This window comes from Dreissena polymorpha, chromosome 1, assembly GCF_020536995.1.
Source record: "Dreissena polymorpha isolate Duluth1 chromosome 1, UMN_Dpol_1.0, whole genome shotgun sequence".
Taxonomy (NCBI): Eukaryota; Metazoa; Mollusca; class Bivalvia; order Myida; family Dreissenidae; genus Dreissena; species Dreissena polymorpha.
Window position 1 is genome coordinate 171,485,685 of NC_068355.1, and position 17,421 is coordinate 171,503,105.

General features: G+C 38.4%; 2 protein-coding genes across 18 annotated transcripts in view; one reads left to right on the forward strand and one right to left on the reverse strand.

Annotated features, from left to right (window-relative positions):
* The window catches only part of LOC127860886 (uncharacterized), a 201,516-nt gene that overhangs the window by 175,705 nt on the left and 8,390 nt on the right, over positions 1-17,421 (reverse strand). For 4 of the 17 annotated variants that reach the window (XM_052399297.1, XM_052399202.1, XM_052399303.1 and 1 more), the window contains exons 6-7: positions 17,056-17,109; positions 12,928-13,014 (exon numbers count right to left, since the gene is read on the reverse strand). The exons of 4 other annotated variants lie outside the window; for them this stretch is intronic. In XM_052399297.1, the coding sequence (XP_052255257.1) occupies positions 12,928-13,014; positions 17,056-17,109 (141 nt within the window). Of the gene's footprint in view, positions 1-1,676; positions 2,594-6,089; positions 6,137-6,440; positions 6,548-6,772; positions 7,082-7,855; positions 8,054-8,579; positions 8,660-9,060; positions 9,144-10,164; positions 10,213-12,927; positions 13,015-17,055; positions 17,110-17,421 lie in introns of those variants that run through there. 9 more of the 17 variants (XM_052399195.1, XM_052399258.1, XM_052399244.1 and 6 more) reach the window with 8 other exon arrangements.
* The window catches only part of LOC127861008 (hemoglobin-3-like), a 370,059-nt gene that overhangs the window by 128,643 nt on the left and 223,995 nt on the right, over positions 1-17,421 (forward strand). The window lies entirely within an intron of this gene.

Here is a 17,421-nt window from a genome sequence, read left to right on the forward strand (position 1 = left end):
AAAACGGGGTATATATAATTAAGTCGCGTTCTGAGAAAACTGGACATAATGCATGTGCGGAAAGTGTCATACCAGATTAGCCTGTGCAGTCCGCAGAGGCTTATCAGGGACGACACTTTCTGCCTAAATTGGATTTTTGCCAAGAAGAGACTTCATTTAAACGAAAAATGTCATAAAAGCGGAAAGTGTCGTCCCTGATTAGCCTGTGCGGATTGCACAGGCTAATCTGGGACGACACTGTACGCACATGCATTATGCCCAGTTTTCTCAGAACACGACACAATTTATGTGCTAAAAGTTTCAACCCAGATTAGCCTTTGAAGTCCGCACAGAGTAGACAGGGCAGACACTTTCCGCAAAGACCTGATTTTCGCTAAGAAAAGACATTATATTTACCGAGAAATTCTATGAGAACGGAATGTGTCGTGCACGATTAGTCTGTGCAGGCGAACGGGCTCATCTGGGACGACACTTTACGCACATTTTAAGCCCATTTTCACAGAGTGCTGCTCATATCAGGTTAAGACGCTTTAATTTGGAAGTACGGGCACTTTATTTTAGCGGGATTCGCATTAAAAAGTATCCCATTTTAAAAAGAAAATAGTATATTAAAAGTACTCGATGGAAACCTATGTGATTCAATTAAGCATTTCGTTCTGATACCCACTACCAAATAAATATTTTGAGTACGAGTAAAGTCAAATAACATGGTTCACATGTTAAGTAAAAGCTACGCGTAGCTTTATTTTTGTGATAATAATTTTCTCAGTTTCTCCTTCAATTAAAAAAAAATACTTAACATTGTTTAAACATTACGGCTAAGTTAAGATAATACCTCGTATTTGTCAAAACCCTCTGAAATTAATATTGTTTGAAAAATTTGCTTAATAAAGAAGGCTCACGAATTTCATGCAAGCGTTACCTGTAGGTCGCCCCAACGCGGTTCCCAGCGTGATGAGTAGAAAGAACGCCGGAGCCATGGACGCCCCTTCAGGTTAAAAATGTGCCTCTTGTCCCAGTAAGCGAAAAAAAATCCAAAATATATCGAACACGTTTTCACTTGTTGAAATAATAAATAATTAATTAACGATTATTATTGTTTTAATCTAATTGTATATGCTGACCGGATATCGTCACGGCACTCTTGATCAGCACGACATATGCGAAATAATTAGCGAAATAATTAAGGCGTAAACTTCGCTTATTAGTTTATAGTTAACACTGTACTACTGAATGTCTTGTGGAAATATTAATTGACCAGTAACTGTCTCACTGCATGTAGGAAGACATATCACATATAGGAAAATTAATATACTGGCTGATGACTTTCTCGCATGATCGATTGGTTTTTAACTACAGGGAAATCAGTGATTTGTCATTAGATATTGATAATAAGGCATTGTGTAGTTGTTATTTAATTAATGCTGACAAATATTCGATTTTTAAAAACTGCTTAAATGATAATATTCGCAATTTGTTGTGTCGTAAAAATCTTGTAAGAAAAGGGTAAACAACTCATCAAATCATGTTCAATTTATTATCGGCATTATATCAATTTGCGATGGAAGAATCAAACACATACATTGTTTTAATCTGACTTATTAGAATTGAATTGCATTAATTCTTGTTAATGCATTAAATAGTATTGTACTACAAATATCATACGTTAAGACGTGTTTACATTTTATACAGTATTTATTATCAATGTGTAACAATTGGTCGACAATAAGTCTGCCTGTGTGCTATTAATGACTGGTTAACACTCGTATGTGAATCACTGTCGTCTGCTTCTTAAATGGAAATATCATGATAATAAATTATCAATAATAATAAAACATAATTATAATAATAGCAATAATAATGATAATAATACATATATGAACACGAGCATTTTAACAATTAAACAAAATACAAACATCAGCGTTTCTTCATGAACATTTAAATAAAATCATATAAAACAACGCAATCCATTATATTGAAGACGCTTGCTTGTAACAAACAACACGCGTGTACTTATCACACGAATTCTGAATTGAAAGAAAACCCCAGAATATACAATTCATCACTGGTGGGACCTGTGACCGCGCGGCTGCCCGGTCAGCATAACGGTTAGAGCACGCGCTTCTCTACTAGGCGACACGAATTCAATCTCCGTTCCCGGAATCATGTGAGTTTGGTTTGTGGCCTCCATACCGGACAGGTTTCCCTCAATAATGCGGAACCACATCCAAATTAAAAATCTTTCAGTAGCAACTAAATACATGTAGCTGGAAATCTAATCTATAATTTGAAAAATTGTGCCAACGTTCGTGAGTCTAGTTGGCAAATTATGTAGCTGGGGCACATTCAGGATCTTCAAATAATGCAGCCTTAGGCGCTGAAGAAACAGATGTTCGCGATGGATGTACGGCATCTCGGCGGTAGTCATTCGCCTGAGGGAGTCGGTTGTGGTTTCTGAGTCTCCGCGATGAAGTCGGTCATTGATACCATGTGAATGCCATTGGGACGCCAACTGCAGCTTTTTCAGTAGAACTTAGGTGCGAATTTGATGACGGGCCTTTCAGACACCGGCAACTTGTCCCCGCTCCATGGCCTGTAACGAGCGGCTAACGTGATCATTGCACAATATAGACGCAGGTAATTACATCGTTACGCCTTTTACATAACTACTACTTTCAAACAACTGAAAATCATACTATATTCTTTGGCATATCATTTCGTGTTTAAAACACACTTTTCAGTCGAAACGTAGGCGTGCAAAACATGTTGAATTTGCGTTGGTAATTTTTCAGAGTGTTTATGTAAAATACGTGGATCGGTCAACCCACAAACAATTTTGATGTTTCAGTTTGACAAAAATACTAAACATGAAACCGCTAGTACACTGGGTAAGATTTATTTATACAGGTAGCAATCGTCGACCATGAACTGTTCGATACTTAATTCGTGCGTAAAACAAAGTCTTCACTAGAGGTTGCAAACCTATAAACTTTAATTTATTCCGTATTTAAATTGTTCACACAAAATTGCCAGGTCAAGGTTATAGTTGGATTTTGATTTTACTTTATCCCATTTTCACCGCGACATTGACGGTATAACACGTTGTGGAATATACTTGCTTGTATTCAACACTGTGGAATATACCTGTCGCGTGCACGGACTACTTTTTAAATGACGTCATGCGATATGCGCTAAAATTAGGTCGATATTGTTTGGTTCATTGATCGAATTTTAAGGTCACCCATGAAAAGAAAATGTGCATATTTTGCAGAAAAAAATATATATGACATATTCACCAAAAGAAATGTTGAAATAAAATATAAAATTACACGATTTTTGTTTTGTTATTTTTTTATTTATATTTACTTTACCACTGAATGATTTTGCATAAGAAACAAAGTCGACAAAACTTGAGCTTCAAAATTATACGACCTTCAACCTTTAAATCTAGTCATATGACATTATTTAGTGTAATGTGCATTGTTTATAACCAAAGCATATACTTTTGACATGTAACTTAAATATTAAGAATGTACAACAAGCCATACACATATCGCACAGTTCATGAATAATCTGCTATGTTTGCTTTCCTATTTAATTAACGTTAGGCATAGAGCTGTGTAAAGTATAAGATGGTAAAAATAGCACCACACTGGAATTGGGAACGTCCCATTTGTACACGGGTATTTTCTACTCATTCATCTGTTGTGTACTTGAATGTTTTCCATTCTTTGTGTATTTATATATTAGATTATTTTTTCGTACAATAAGGGCATTTACCATAGATAAATAAAACATTGTGCAAGTTTAAACATAATTATGTTTATATGCAGAAATCTGCAAATGCAACCGAGTTTACCAACGGCTATTATTAGATAAACTGCTCCGGTTCATTTGAACAGCAGTAATGTAGAGTACATGACGTAGCGTGTGACGAAGAAGAAAGTTTATCGCGTTCATAAACTCATTTGAATAAAGTGATAGAATGGCATAAGGGTCTTTATTTAACTATGCTAAAATAATTATTAAAGACCCTAGATGCAAAATCGTCAATTATTGAGTTAAATGGATTATTAGATGGATTTTAAAGGATAATTAAAGGTAAGATACTAGTTCTTACATGTTTTGACTCTTGTTTGTACTTTTGTCGTTGCCTGTTCTCGGGGAAATGATTTTAACATGGGCGCCATTGATGCATCGGATCACACACGGCATACCCATAACATTATATAAAAAACACGTTCTGCGCGTCCTGAAATTCGTCGTCCGAAGTCGGAAAACGTATTGCCCTGTATATTTTGTCAAATAAAGTGTCAGTCGCTGCAATTGTCTGTTTACTCGTCAAAATTGTCAAGGTCTTCGATAGCTAAAGAAACTTCAGCGTACAGTTTATTTAGTATTGACAGACCTGTACAAAGTCGCGCCAGTCAAAAATCATAAAAAGCGACATTTAAAGTAATGGTAGCCAGAACTAGGTCGTCGATGGTGTACATGTATGTTGACATCGACAGCATTTTGTCAGGAGTAATGGCCGCCATATTGGATTTTGATCATTTTCTTTCGAAAATACAATGAATTATAGTAAAGTAAAATCTTCTTTTCGCGGTCGTAATTTGTTAAAATTCGCATACTGCGTAAAATTGAATGTAGGCATATGGTGATATTTTTACTTGTTTTACAGTTTGTGTGTGAATTTTTTAAAGACTATTTCGCGTACCAGAACAAATACATGTATATCACTACGCATGGTTACATTTGTTAGATTTTAAGCGCTTTAATGACGGAATTAAAATTATTGTTAAGGTTATTAGCTCTATTTATGTTAAACGTCACGTTGAAAAATCAAATGGGATAAATAGAATACTAGGATTAGCGTTGAATACAGAGAAGTTTATGTTGCTCGGCTCGAACACCGAAAGCGCTCGCCAAGGCTCGCGCTTCCGGCGTTCTAAGCCTCGCAACATAAACTTCTCTGTATTCAACACTAACCTAGTATTCTCTATATGTATAGCCATTGGACAGTAATTAGCCATCGATATTCATAAAGGTTACTTAAGAATTACCTTATATGCACATATAGGTTATAACTTGTTTATTATATTATGTTCATGAATCACTGTTGTAGCAATAACAAATAGAGGGTGTGCATAATTTTATGGCAGAGCCACCAGTAAACAGATATTTAAAGTCAATCAGTTGTCCAGTGGTTTCTCGATCGTCGATACAACACGCAGATGATCGATAGGTGTATATGGCAATATTCATATTTCACCATCATAAATGTACAGAATTAGTAAGTGTATGACTGTGGCATCCAAAACAAGACTACGTTCAATAACAGTCAACATTCCAAGCGACATTATTGACATCCTATGTAGTTTTTCGACAACAGTCGAAACTACTCGCAAGTACGCGTAATCAAAAACACCAATTATATCTATGAGGTCTGTTATAAGAAGGTTTTAACCACATATTTTTCGCGTATTATGTAAACGTTCAAATACACATCACATTATTTTTAAGATTCATCAAATATTATAGCACGGATGTTGGTTCGATAATTATATTTTATTTCTAAGACGACTAGCCGATGGCTTTAAATTAGACAACCGACATGTAAATAAGAAGAACAATGTATAACTGTCAAAGTTTCGAACAATTTGGATCCGTATTGCATGTAAATTCCTGATTTTGTCGACATTACCTGTTTTTGTAAAGGAATAGAACGATAACAATGCCGATGATGTTGTTGATGATGATTATGATGAAGATGACGAGAACGATGACAACGATGATGATGATGGCTGTGATATGATGATGATGACGATGACGATGATGATGATGATGATGATGATGATGATGATGATGATGATGATGATGATGATGACGACGACGACGACGACGACGCCGCCGACGACGACGACGACGACGCCGCCGACGACGACGACGACGACGACGACGATGATGATGATGATGATGATGATGATGATGATGATGATGATGATGATGATGATGATGATGATGATGATGATGATAGCTGATGATAGCTATGATAGCTGATGATCGTTGGGAAGAGTGACGCCACTTACCTGTAGTACATCCTTGGTGCATTCTTGATGTTGGTTGATTGAAATATCTGCAATATAGGAACGTAACTGATGCAAGTTTAATTTTGAAAAACACTGGAATGCGTCAGGCGAGAGTGGTCTCTTACAGCTAGAACATTTACAACCTATGACTTTCATTTCAAATTGTATCGATATAAGTATCAAATGATCCGCGCAAAATGTTCGTCCGTACGAACAACTACAAAAAGTAATTTTAAAAAAGTTCAATAGTTACATTTCTCTTGAAAAACAGTTTAATTAGTCTAAATATGTGTAATATCTCCTATTTTGATAAATACAAATTAAAATCATGTTCAGAAGTGCGCATGTTACCGGTATGGAGTAGTTAGCCGGTGTCTCTATGACGATGGTTTTCCGTGCCGATGGCCGCACGCGGTGCTGGTCGGCACTCTGAGCCTTCACCCGCGGCTGTCGGCAATCTGAAAGCATTGGTGGTGTTTTCATATAGTGTCTGTATAAAGAGAAAGGTCTAATATTGGGTACATGTCAATATAGAAATTCCGTAAATGCGCATCCATTTCCGACACGAGATGTAGGGCACAACAAAAAGTCACATTTGCGAACACAATATAAGTTCATCCAATATGTATCCATTAAACAGGGAGTCATCAGCATAGAAACATTAAAAAAGTAAGTGTATTTACCCGAAGAGTCGAGCGTTTCGCGAAAGTCGCCTTGAGCGAGTTTATCAGGAGTTGGCCGGACAGGAGATTCAAGTGGCGGGCGGTTCCGAGCGGGAGCTGTGAAGGGTCGAGTGCAGGGATCAGAGAAAAACGGGGTGGAGTTTAACACACGCATCTGGACGGGACCTCCGGTCGGTGGTCGAGTGGCCTCACGGGAGTCAGGTGCAGAGCTGTCCGCTAGGGGTCGGGCGAAGCGCTGCCCGGGTCTCACGATGGCGGACTGGGCTCGACGGCTCTGGATGTCTTTCCGCCGTTGTTTCTCCAACTCATCTGGGATGCAAGTCAGGAATAGGACAGACACAGCAAAATATCACAGTTAAGGCAACACGTCAAGACTAATGTTAACAATTTATTGAAATACATGTATACACAAAATACGTGAAAACAAAACGTCTAAACTGTATTTATCCTCAATATGTTTTAATGAACATTTTGATCATTCAAAATTTAATTTAGCGTGATAGTGGCCCTCTCCTTTCTGTCTGCAAAACGTCTCGAAGTGGTTAATTCCCCTTTATATTAAATCTTATACGTCCAAAGTAAAAATATTACTGATCTGGTATGAAATTAGTTTTTCGCTTATTCCATGTTAATGGCCATGCAAGGTTGAAGATAATTATGTTTTTATCAACTAGTTTTAGTAAATAATGGGATGAAATATAACAGATTTTGTTTTACCCATATGGGCCGTGCTCTGTAAAAAAGGAGGTAAATGTATGTGCATAAAGTGTCGTACCAAATTAGCCAGTGCAGTCCACACAGGCTAATCAGGGACGACACTTAACGCTTTTATATATTTCGTTCTAAGAATGTCTCTTCTTAGCAAAAATAAAGTTTATGCAGAAAGTATTGTCCCTGATTAGGCTGTGCGGACTGCAAGGCTAATCTGGGACGACACTTTGCGCACATGTATTAAACCCCCTTTTCACAGAGCACGCCACATATATAAAAGAACACAACACTTAAATTGATTTGTAATGAAGGCAGTAATTTGATTAGAAGACTCTCGGAACCCAAGTTCTATAAAAGTTGAATGTCCCTCACCAAAGAATTGCTTCGCTGTTTTCGGTCGAGCCATGTGCTTCCGGATGGCGTTTCCGTAGTCGGTGCGCCGCTGTAGCGACATCCGGTTGTTCACCATGTTGCTTATAGTCCCGCACCGGAAGATCTCCGGTTTGGATTCTAATTCATCCCCTCCGTTTTCTTGCGGAGAATTATTCTTCGCGGATTGCACACTGCTTTCTTAAAATGTATATACAACCTTACCCTTGCGCCGCAACAATAATCTTTCAATATAGATAACAACATTTCATAATGGACAAAACTTCAGTTATTCATAAAAGAACTTAAGCCACGTGATATCGGTACCCTAACCTCTGGGAACTTTCTAATAAACAGAAGCTGAAAAACCAGTGCGTTATTAGTAGGAATGGGAACGAATAATGAAAATCATAATACTACTAACTTATTAGCATTATGCTTTACAAATGCTTTACTTTACACAGGAAAACAAATACTCAAATAAGATGTTAAGTGAAACCGGTTACGGTAATACAAATACTTAAGATGTTAAGTGAAGTCGGTCACGGTACTACAAATACTTAAGATGTTAAGTGAAACCGGTCACGGTACTACAAATACTTAAGATGTTAAGTGAAGCCGGTCACGGTAATACAAATACTTAAGATGTTAAGTGAAGCCGGTCACGGTACTACAAATACTTAAGATGTTAAGTGAAGCCGGTCACGGTGGCCTCATGCGTTCGTACCAAGCTGTTTGCGGCTGGGTTTCTCGGGTCGCAGGTCTATACGAGTGATAGTGTGAGGCACACTCAGGGGAAACAGGAACCTGCAATGAGGCCCGCATGGGGAGAACGTTATTTTTATTTTTTTATTACCATCACCCGTATCATTATTAATATCAGCAGCAGCAGCAGCAGCAGCAGCAGGAGTATCATCATCGTCGTCGTCAATATTATAATCATCATAACATCATGATTATCGTCGTCGTAGTCGGTGTCGTTATAATAGTAATAATTAACATCATCCTAATCATCATTATCATAGTCGTTGTCGTCATCATCATCATCATCATCATCATCATCATCATCATCATCATCATCAACAACATCATCATCATCAATTTCGTCATCAATTTCATCATCAATTTCATCATCATCATCATAACCATCATCATCATCATCATCATCAGAATGAATATAAAGCCTTACATACTACCTTGATACATACTTGTCGTAGAACTCGATAATACATGAGTGGGTGAAGCTGTTACAGGTAAGATAAGTCTCCGCCTCCTGGCACAATCGCACCGCCTACAACATACGGGGTAACGAGTGACACAGCAACAGAAACAGACCACATGACACAATGTCTACATGAAACAACGTGACACGTAACACGCCGCCTACAACATAACGCGTGACACGTGACACACCGCGCACAGTTTGTTTTATAACACGGACTTGATGCGGATTGATTTTAATGTGTAGTCTTGTATATATTTAATTTATGGTGAATAAATAAGACTGCATAAGTTTTTTTTTAATATGTAAGATGCCAACACATATATAACGGGAACGTTATAAATAAACTGTTTAAAACCAACATTCATGCAAAACCAAGAGTAATTGAAGTATATGAAACTAATAAACACTAAGCAATCACCCGAACTTCCTTATGAAGATATGTTGTGTCTTCAAACTCTCACCAAAACATGATGATCCACACTCTGGTTAGTAAGGGGCGGGCTAGGGTGCGTTAATAGGCGGGAAGAATGAGATACAAAGGGTGCGTACACTCATGTCACTGATAATCGGTAGGCAAGGAAATAGAGATAGAAATAACTACAGGGTAATGTACATTGGCATTTGAGTAAGAGGGATTATTGTGTACTTTTTCAACATGACAAGAACACAAGATTCAACAAGAGAATGTATGAGCCTCGCGCTGGAAAACCGGGCGTAATTCAAATGCGAAAAGTGCCGTCCCAGTTTATCATGTACAGTCCGAACAGCATATTTATGGACGACACTTTCGCTTCTATGGTACTGTCCGTTTAAAAGAAGTCTCTGCTTAGAGGGAATCTAGTTCAAGCGGACAGTGTCTTCTTTGATTAACCTGTTAAACCCGCACAGGCTAATTTGGGACGTCACTTTACGTTCACGCATTTAGCCCGGTTTTCCCAGAGCGAGGCTCATATATAACAATAACTGTAAGATAACTTTTCCATTTTTTGCAAGAAAAGATATTGCAGTTTGAGTATAATGCTATTCCCAATCTACCAGAACACATATACAATGCAGACATCTACTACATGAGTTCTTTTTAAAATACCTTCGCCCTGAGTTTCTCGTACGCGGACATTTTGTTCTCGTCGGCGAACTATGAAGGAGATGTAAATAAGTGACACACTGTTATCTCCTGCTCATTATATGCTTAGTTAACCCATTTTTGCCGAGTGGACTATCCCATCCTTCTAAATTGGATCAATTTATTTTCAAAATTAGGGATGTCTAGTATATTTATTTCTATATTTAGAATATTTCTAACAGAAATTCCTTTAAGCAAACAGCGCAGACCCTTATGATGCTGCGTCTCATCTGGGTCTACGCTGTTTGCCAAGGCCTTTTTTGTAGACGCTAGACATAAACGGGTTAAATTTACAATACAAAACTAGCAGTAACTGGATAGATGACATACTCTGACTGTTACAACGTGACGTCAGTTACAGCACATTTAGTAGTTCTCTTGACCAGCGTCATGCGAAAATGGGTCGTATACCATGTGCTTTATAAGCGTTGATTGAGACTAGCCTGTGCAGCCGCGCAGTCTGATCGGGAGCTATGCTCCGCTATAAAGTCAATTAAGTTTTCGATGTCTCATTAGCTGGCCGCATACGACCCATTTTCGCATCCAGAAGGTTAATTATTATGATTATGATTATCATTGCCCCGGTTCAGTCAGTAAGGTTAGTCTTTACTTAAACGGTTGACCTTTTCAGAGGTCGTCTAATATATATTTTCGAATACATATGAGTGTCAAAGAACGAATGATTGTATTTAACCTTCGAAGACGATATTCCATAATGTGTTTTGTATGATGGTTTTGACAAGAATTGTCAACATTGTTACTTCGATATGTTAGCAAACGCTTTAAACAAGACTTGTTCACAGTTTGGCAAAGTGACAATCATTAAAATAATGTTCACAGGTACCTACGCGAATGAATACATTATCTTCTAGGAATCAAAACAACACTTATGACTATTAAACATATTAAACATGCATATTCTTGTATTGATTATGATCGATACAAATCGGTTCAATAATACGGAAATTGTAACGCTCTTCATAGATAATTTAGCAAAAAGGTCTATTACAGACATAGCGTGAAAACTACAACAACAATTCAAAATCCTGCGTAGTGTAACGGTCAAGCAAAATCTTTGAAGCCCGGTATTCGAACCAAAAGGCAGGCACATGTTTCCTTGTTATTATATCTTTTAATCACATTCAAAATGTTAAGGTGTTAATTTCAACTGTGTTCAAAGGCAATTTTCAAAAATACGACAGTCCGTGAACAAGTCCCTACGAGGATTAAAAATTGTGTTATTAAGAACGATTTTCGCAAATTCAAAACTTTCAAAACACGAGGTTAACACATGTAGTGGTTATTAATTGTCGTTTTTCTCACGTAATACCTTTCCGAAAAATCCGTATTTCTCGTCCATATCAGTTACCTGTGTAAGAGTTCCGATTACTGACAAGCTAACTACATGTTAACCCTTTCCCCAATAAAAGCAAAGTAAAAATGGCTTTTGCAAACAGCATAAAACCAGAAGAGCCTGCAACTAACCCACAGTCTGTTCAGGTTTTATGCTGTTTGCTGCTCATCAGTATCTAAGGTTTGGGGATGAATCCTTAACAACTTGAATCTAGTAAGAAATTATTTTAATTAAATATAACTTTCTAAAGGACTACAAATGCGTGCTAAGTGGTAAAGGGTTAATGTTCGATTTCCTGAAATCTGCGTTTGATTAATTAGAAATGTTTGATTAATTGCAAATGTTTGCCGTTGTTTATAGTATTTCAGTGATACCACGGCGGTCAGTTTACCAAAGCACACTTTTTCTGGAAAAAAATTGTTTTCAGCACTGAGTGCACATACTTCTGTCAATAACTGAGTCGTGTTCTGAGAAAACTGGGCATAATACATGTGCGTAAAGTGTCATCCCATATTAGCTTTTGCAGTCCGCACAGGCTAATCAGGGACGACACTTTCCGCCTAAATTGGATTTTTGCTAAGAAGAGACTTCATTTAGACGAAAAATGTCATAAAAGAGGAAAGTGTCGTCCCTGATTAGTCTGTGCGGATTGCACAGGCTAATCTGGGACGACACTTTACGCACATGCATTATGCCCAGTTTTCTCAGAACGAGACTCAACTGACAACTGCCCTGCTTGAACCAGAGGTAGGGGGAGAATGTCGCTAGGCGGACACCATATCCAGTACACCACGGCGACCACGGCATACACTGTTTCACATGCCACTTGTGTGAACTGTAAGTGGTTTGCTTACAAAACGACAAACATTAAGGCTTAAGAATTTAAAAACTAAATAAATATGTAGAACCCATCGTAACAACAGTGTGTTGAAGAAGCTGCGATAACAAAAACATGTTTTTACATTTGAAAAAATATACAATTTTTGTTTAATGACAAGTCATGTTTTAATTAATAAGTTCTAATATCAGAGATTTATAATAGTCCCAATATAAACATATTTGAGTGTCGTTCTGAGAAAACTTGGCATAATGCATGTAAGTAAAGTGTCAATCCAGATTAGCCTGTGCAGTCCGCACAGGCTTATCAGCGACGACACTTTCCGCTTTAACTAGATTTCGCTAAGAAGATACACATTTTAATCGAAAAGTAAAGTACAAGCGGAAAGTGTCGTTCCTGATAAGCCAGTGAGGACTGCACGGGGTAATCGGGGACGACACTATACACACAAGCATATAGCCCAGTTATCCAGCCAGAAGCAGCTCATTTGTTTACGCATTAACGTCTCACGTGTACGGGGGATGTGGTCACTTACGAGTGGTTTGGTAAAGGACGCCTTTAGCATGACGGCACAAACGTGGTCCGAGTCCAGACGTAACGCCGTCTCGAGGTCACGTAGACCCTGTAATAAGAAAAGGGTCAAAGTCATAATATATTTAATAGTTTCCCTGTATAATTCAATGTGAAAGCGACAACTTTAAGCGAAAATAAATGCAATTTTTTTAACATAGATACCCTATGAGCATACCTTTTCTTAAATGCCATTATAAGCGGAATTTATTTATGCAATAAAACGATTTGTAATGTACAAACCAAGAAAGAACTTGACACAAATCAAAATCGACTGATTTGGCAACATTTTTCCGGCCGTTTTTTAGTGGAATGTAACCTTTTTCTGTGCGATGTTTTACTATAGTCTCTAAGTTTATCATATTTCATGGATTTAGTATCTCCAAAAGATAAAACCAGACCAATAGTTTCAATTGTAAAACATGCCATCGAATCAACTATTATATTTTTTTAGAGAGTACAGCCCCACATAAACGATTATTTAGTATACTGTAACCTCCAGTACAAAAGTCACGGGGGCAAGCGATGACATGTTTTCGAAATAATGTTAATTTGTTGTTGTTTATTGTGAAAAATTAATAAAATTTTAAATGCGCAACCGCGAGTTTAGTTAGAAAATTTACAGAACGCGAACATTTTTTCCTTGTTTCCTGATACAGAACGATCTCGTGAACATTACCGCGATTCTAACATGATCGATTATATGTTCATTTGAAATGTGAAGATTATTTAACTATATGGATACCCGTAGCCAGGGGGGGGGGGGGGGGGGGGGTGGGAGTGCGTTGGGTGCGGACCCAATTTTTTTGACGAGTAAAAAAATATGTGTACCCAACTTTATTCTACGCAAATTTTTTATCTTTTCCCGGAATCCAGTGAGTCTTCGTATTTAAGCGTGTCAATAATGTTGAATTCAACATGCTACCGACAGGACAGAGAGTTAATTTTAGATTATTATTAACGGATTTGTTATGCCAGCTTCCGAAAATGACGGACATCAAAAGACACCCGTCGACTATTGCCGAAGACTAATGAGTCACTGGTTAGGCCTAATAATTTTGCATTATATCACGATTTATAACAATTACACATTGTACACAGCATTTTCGACAGACTGCGTTGTCTTTTTGTTATATCCCCGAATAACCATTTACGGATCACCTAAAGGGATTTTAGACAGCTATGCTCAAGACAGGATAATTTGTTGTTGTTGTATGTCACGAAAACAAATCATTTCTTCAAAGCAATGTAGCTTTTTTGTAGTTTACCAACACCTAATGGCATCTGTTCTGCTGCACATACAGAACTGCCCACAATGTTTTGATCATGTCAAACTTGACACTTGGAAGTATGCCATACTCTTAAACAACTGTGACGGATCTTGAACATATGGGCAAATAAGTCCGTCTGTTTTCTTACGTCCTGGTTTAAATTTATAAGGACTTTGAGACGACACGACCAGTAGTTTGTAGTTATAGTCTTTATGAAGCATTAATTGTTATATTTTGAAAATCATTTATTAAAAGATAACTAATTTGTTAAAAAATAGTTTAAAACAATACAAGTAACCAGTTATAACATTTTGATTTCTGTTTAGTATTGATGTAGATTAGAGAAGATCCAGTTAAGCCGGAAATACATGTATGTTATATCATATTCATGTCGATCGGTCACTGAGTATAGTCAATGAAAGTGAATTTTCATATACAAATGTTCAATAACTTCAGCATCTGAATACAGATAAAAAGCAACCAGAATGCAGGATTTTACTTTTCAATTTCAAAATTGTCTAGGGGGAGGACCTAAAAAAAAACGATTACCCCCTCCCCCACCTACCACTTTGCCACTTCGTTACTCAAAAACAATCGTTGATGGGAAAATTCTCACCCCCCCCCCCCCCTTTTTCAAAACTCTGGCTATGGGCCTGATGCTACGTGCATGATTGAGCTTGTTTTTTTATATTGGTTATCTTATCAACACAACGTTGGTTCTGTATCTGCCAAATAAGCTAGCATATAGGAATTATTACACTCCGCAAACAATTTCCCGACAAACATTATTTTACCCACTCGCTAGCCTTTTATTTAAGGCAAGCGAAAAAATGCCTTTATAATACAATCCAGACACCTCAAGACTAAAAATATTTAACATTTAGGAGACCTCCCGACAACATTCCATGCAAAAGCAATGCGAATTTAAGGTTATCCCTTTCCCTCATAAGAAGCCATGTAAAAATGGCTTTTGCAACCGGCATAAAACCAGAACAGCCTGCAAGTAACTCGCAGTCTGTTCAGGTTTTATACTGCTTGCTGCTCATCAGTAGGTTGGGAAATGAAGCCTGTGAAACATGAATTTAGTTAGAAAGGTATTTAATTAAATATAACTTTCTAAGGTACTACAAATTGCGTAAAATACGTATCTAAGCGGTGAAGGGCTAAAATACGATTCTCCAGCATTTACTGGTTAAGGAAACTTATTTCAGACGCGCTCTGGGAAACGAGGTTTATGACATGTGAGTCAAGTGTCGTCCCAGCTGTGTGTCAAGTGTCTTCCCAAATGTGCGTCAAGTGTCGTCCCAGATGTGTGTCAATTGTCGTCCCAGACGTGCGTCAAGTGTGGTCCCAAATGTGCGCCAAGTGTCGTCCCAGATGCGCGTCAAATGTCGTCCCAAATGTGCGCCAAGTGTCGTCCCAAATGTGCGCCAAGTGTTGTCCCAAATGTGCGCCAAGTGTCGTCCCAAATGTGCGTCAAGTGTCGTCCCAAATGTGCGCCAAGTGTCGTCCCAAATATGCGTCAAGTGTCGTCCCAAATGTGCGGCAAGTGTTGTCCCAAATGTGCGCCAAGTGTCGTCCCAGATGTGCGTCAAGTGTCGTCCAAGATGTGCGTCAATTGTCGTCCCAGCTGTACGTCAAGTGTCGTCCCAAATGTGTGTCTTTTTTCAGATGCGCTCTGGAAAAATGAGGTTTATGACATGTGCGTCAAGTGTCGTCCCAATTGTGGGATAAGTGTCGTCCCAAATGTGCGTCAAGTGTCGTCCCAGACGTGTGTCAAGTGTCGTCCCAGAAGTGCGTCAAGTGTCGTCCCAAATGTGCGTCAAGTGTCGTCACATATGTGCGTCAAGTGTCGTCCCAAGATTACGAGGTTTAATACATGTGCGTCAAGTGTTGTTGCAGATTACGAGGTTTATGAAATATGCGTCAAGTGCCGTCCCAGATTACGAGGTTAATGACATGTGCGTTAAGGGTCGTCCCAAATTATGAGATTTATGAGATGCGCGTCAAGTGTCGTACCATATTACGAGGTTTATGAAATATGCGTCAAGTGTCGTCCCATATTAGGAGGTTGATGACCTGTGCGTCAAGGGTCGTCCCAGAATACGCGATTGATGACATGTGCGTCAAATGTCGTCCCAAATAACGAGGTTCATGACATGTGCGTCAAGTGTCGTCCCAGATTACAAGGTTAATGACATATGCGTCAAGTGTCGTCCCAAATTACGAGGTTGACGACATGTGCGTCAAGTGTCGTCCTAGATTACGAGGTTTATGACATGTGCGTCAAGTGTCGTCCCAGATAACGAGGTTGATGACATGTGCGTCAAGTGTCGTCCCAGATTACGGGCTAACCAGCGGCGTTGCTATCCGCTTAAACTTGATTTTCGCTAAAAACAAGGGACTGCGTTTAAACGAAAAAATAGTATAAATTCGGAAGTATCGTCCCTTATTAGCTGCATATGCTTATCTTCGACGACACATGCGTTAAACCCGTTTGTCCAGAGCGAACATAATTTATTGACTCCTTTTGAGAACTGTACACATGTTTTCATGTTTAAAAGAAGCATATGATTCATCAACATAACAGAACTTGTGCTGGAATGGATTTGTGTTTTGTCAAGGGGACGACGTTCGTTCGCTTAAGTGTTAGTTTCTACTGGTGCAAGAGTCACTAACACGACACATAATAACTGAAGCCATTGGAATGTATTTTTAAAAAACACTGGGATTTATTTCAGTTTCGAACACACACCCTTGTCTATACCTTTTAAATCAACTTTGAAAGTTGATAAAAAATACAATACTAGTGTGTAACCTACCAATATTTCATCGTCAAAAGTACTTCTTACGAGGGCCCGTATACAGTACACGTCCTGAAATGTAAAATGTACTTCTTACGAGGGCCCGTATACAGTACACGTCTGAAATGTAAAATGTACCCGAGCGGCGCTCTAGGAAAAATGGGCTTACTGCATGCGGGTTAAGTGACGTCATAATTAGCCTGTGCAGTCCGCGCGTCAGGGACCACTTAATTATACCGCCTGAACTTAATTTTCGTTAAGACGCGACTTCCTTTAAACGAAAATTCGATTTAAGCGGAAAGCGTCGCCCATGATTAGCCTATGCCGACTGAACAGGCTAATCTGAAAAGACTCTTTACGCAAATGCATTTGGCCCGATTCACC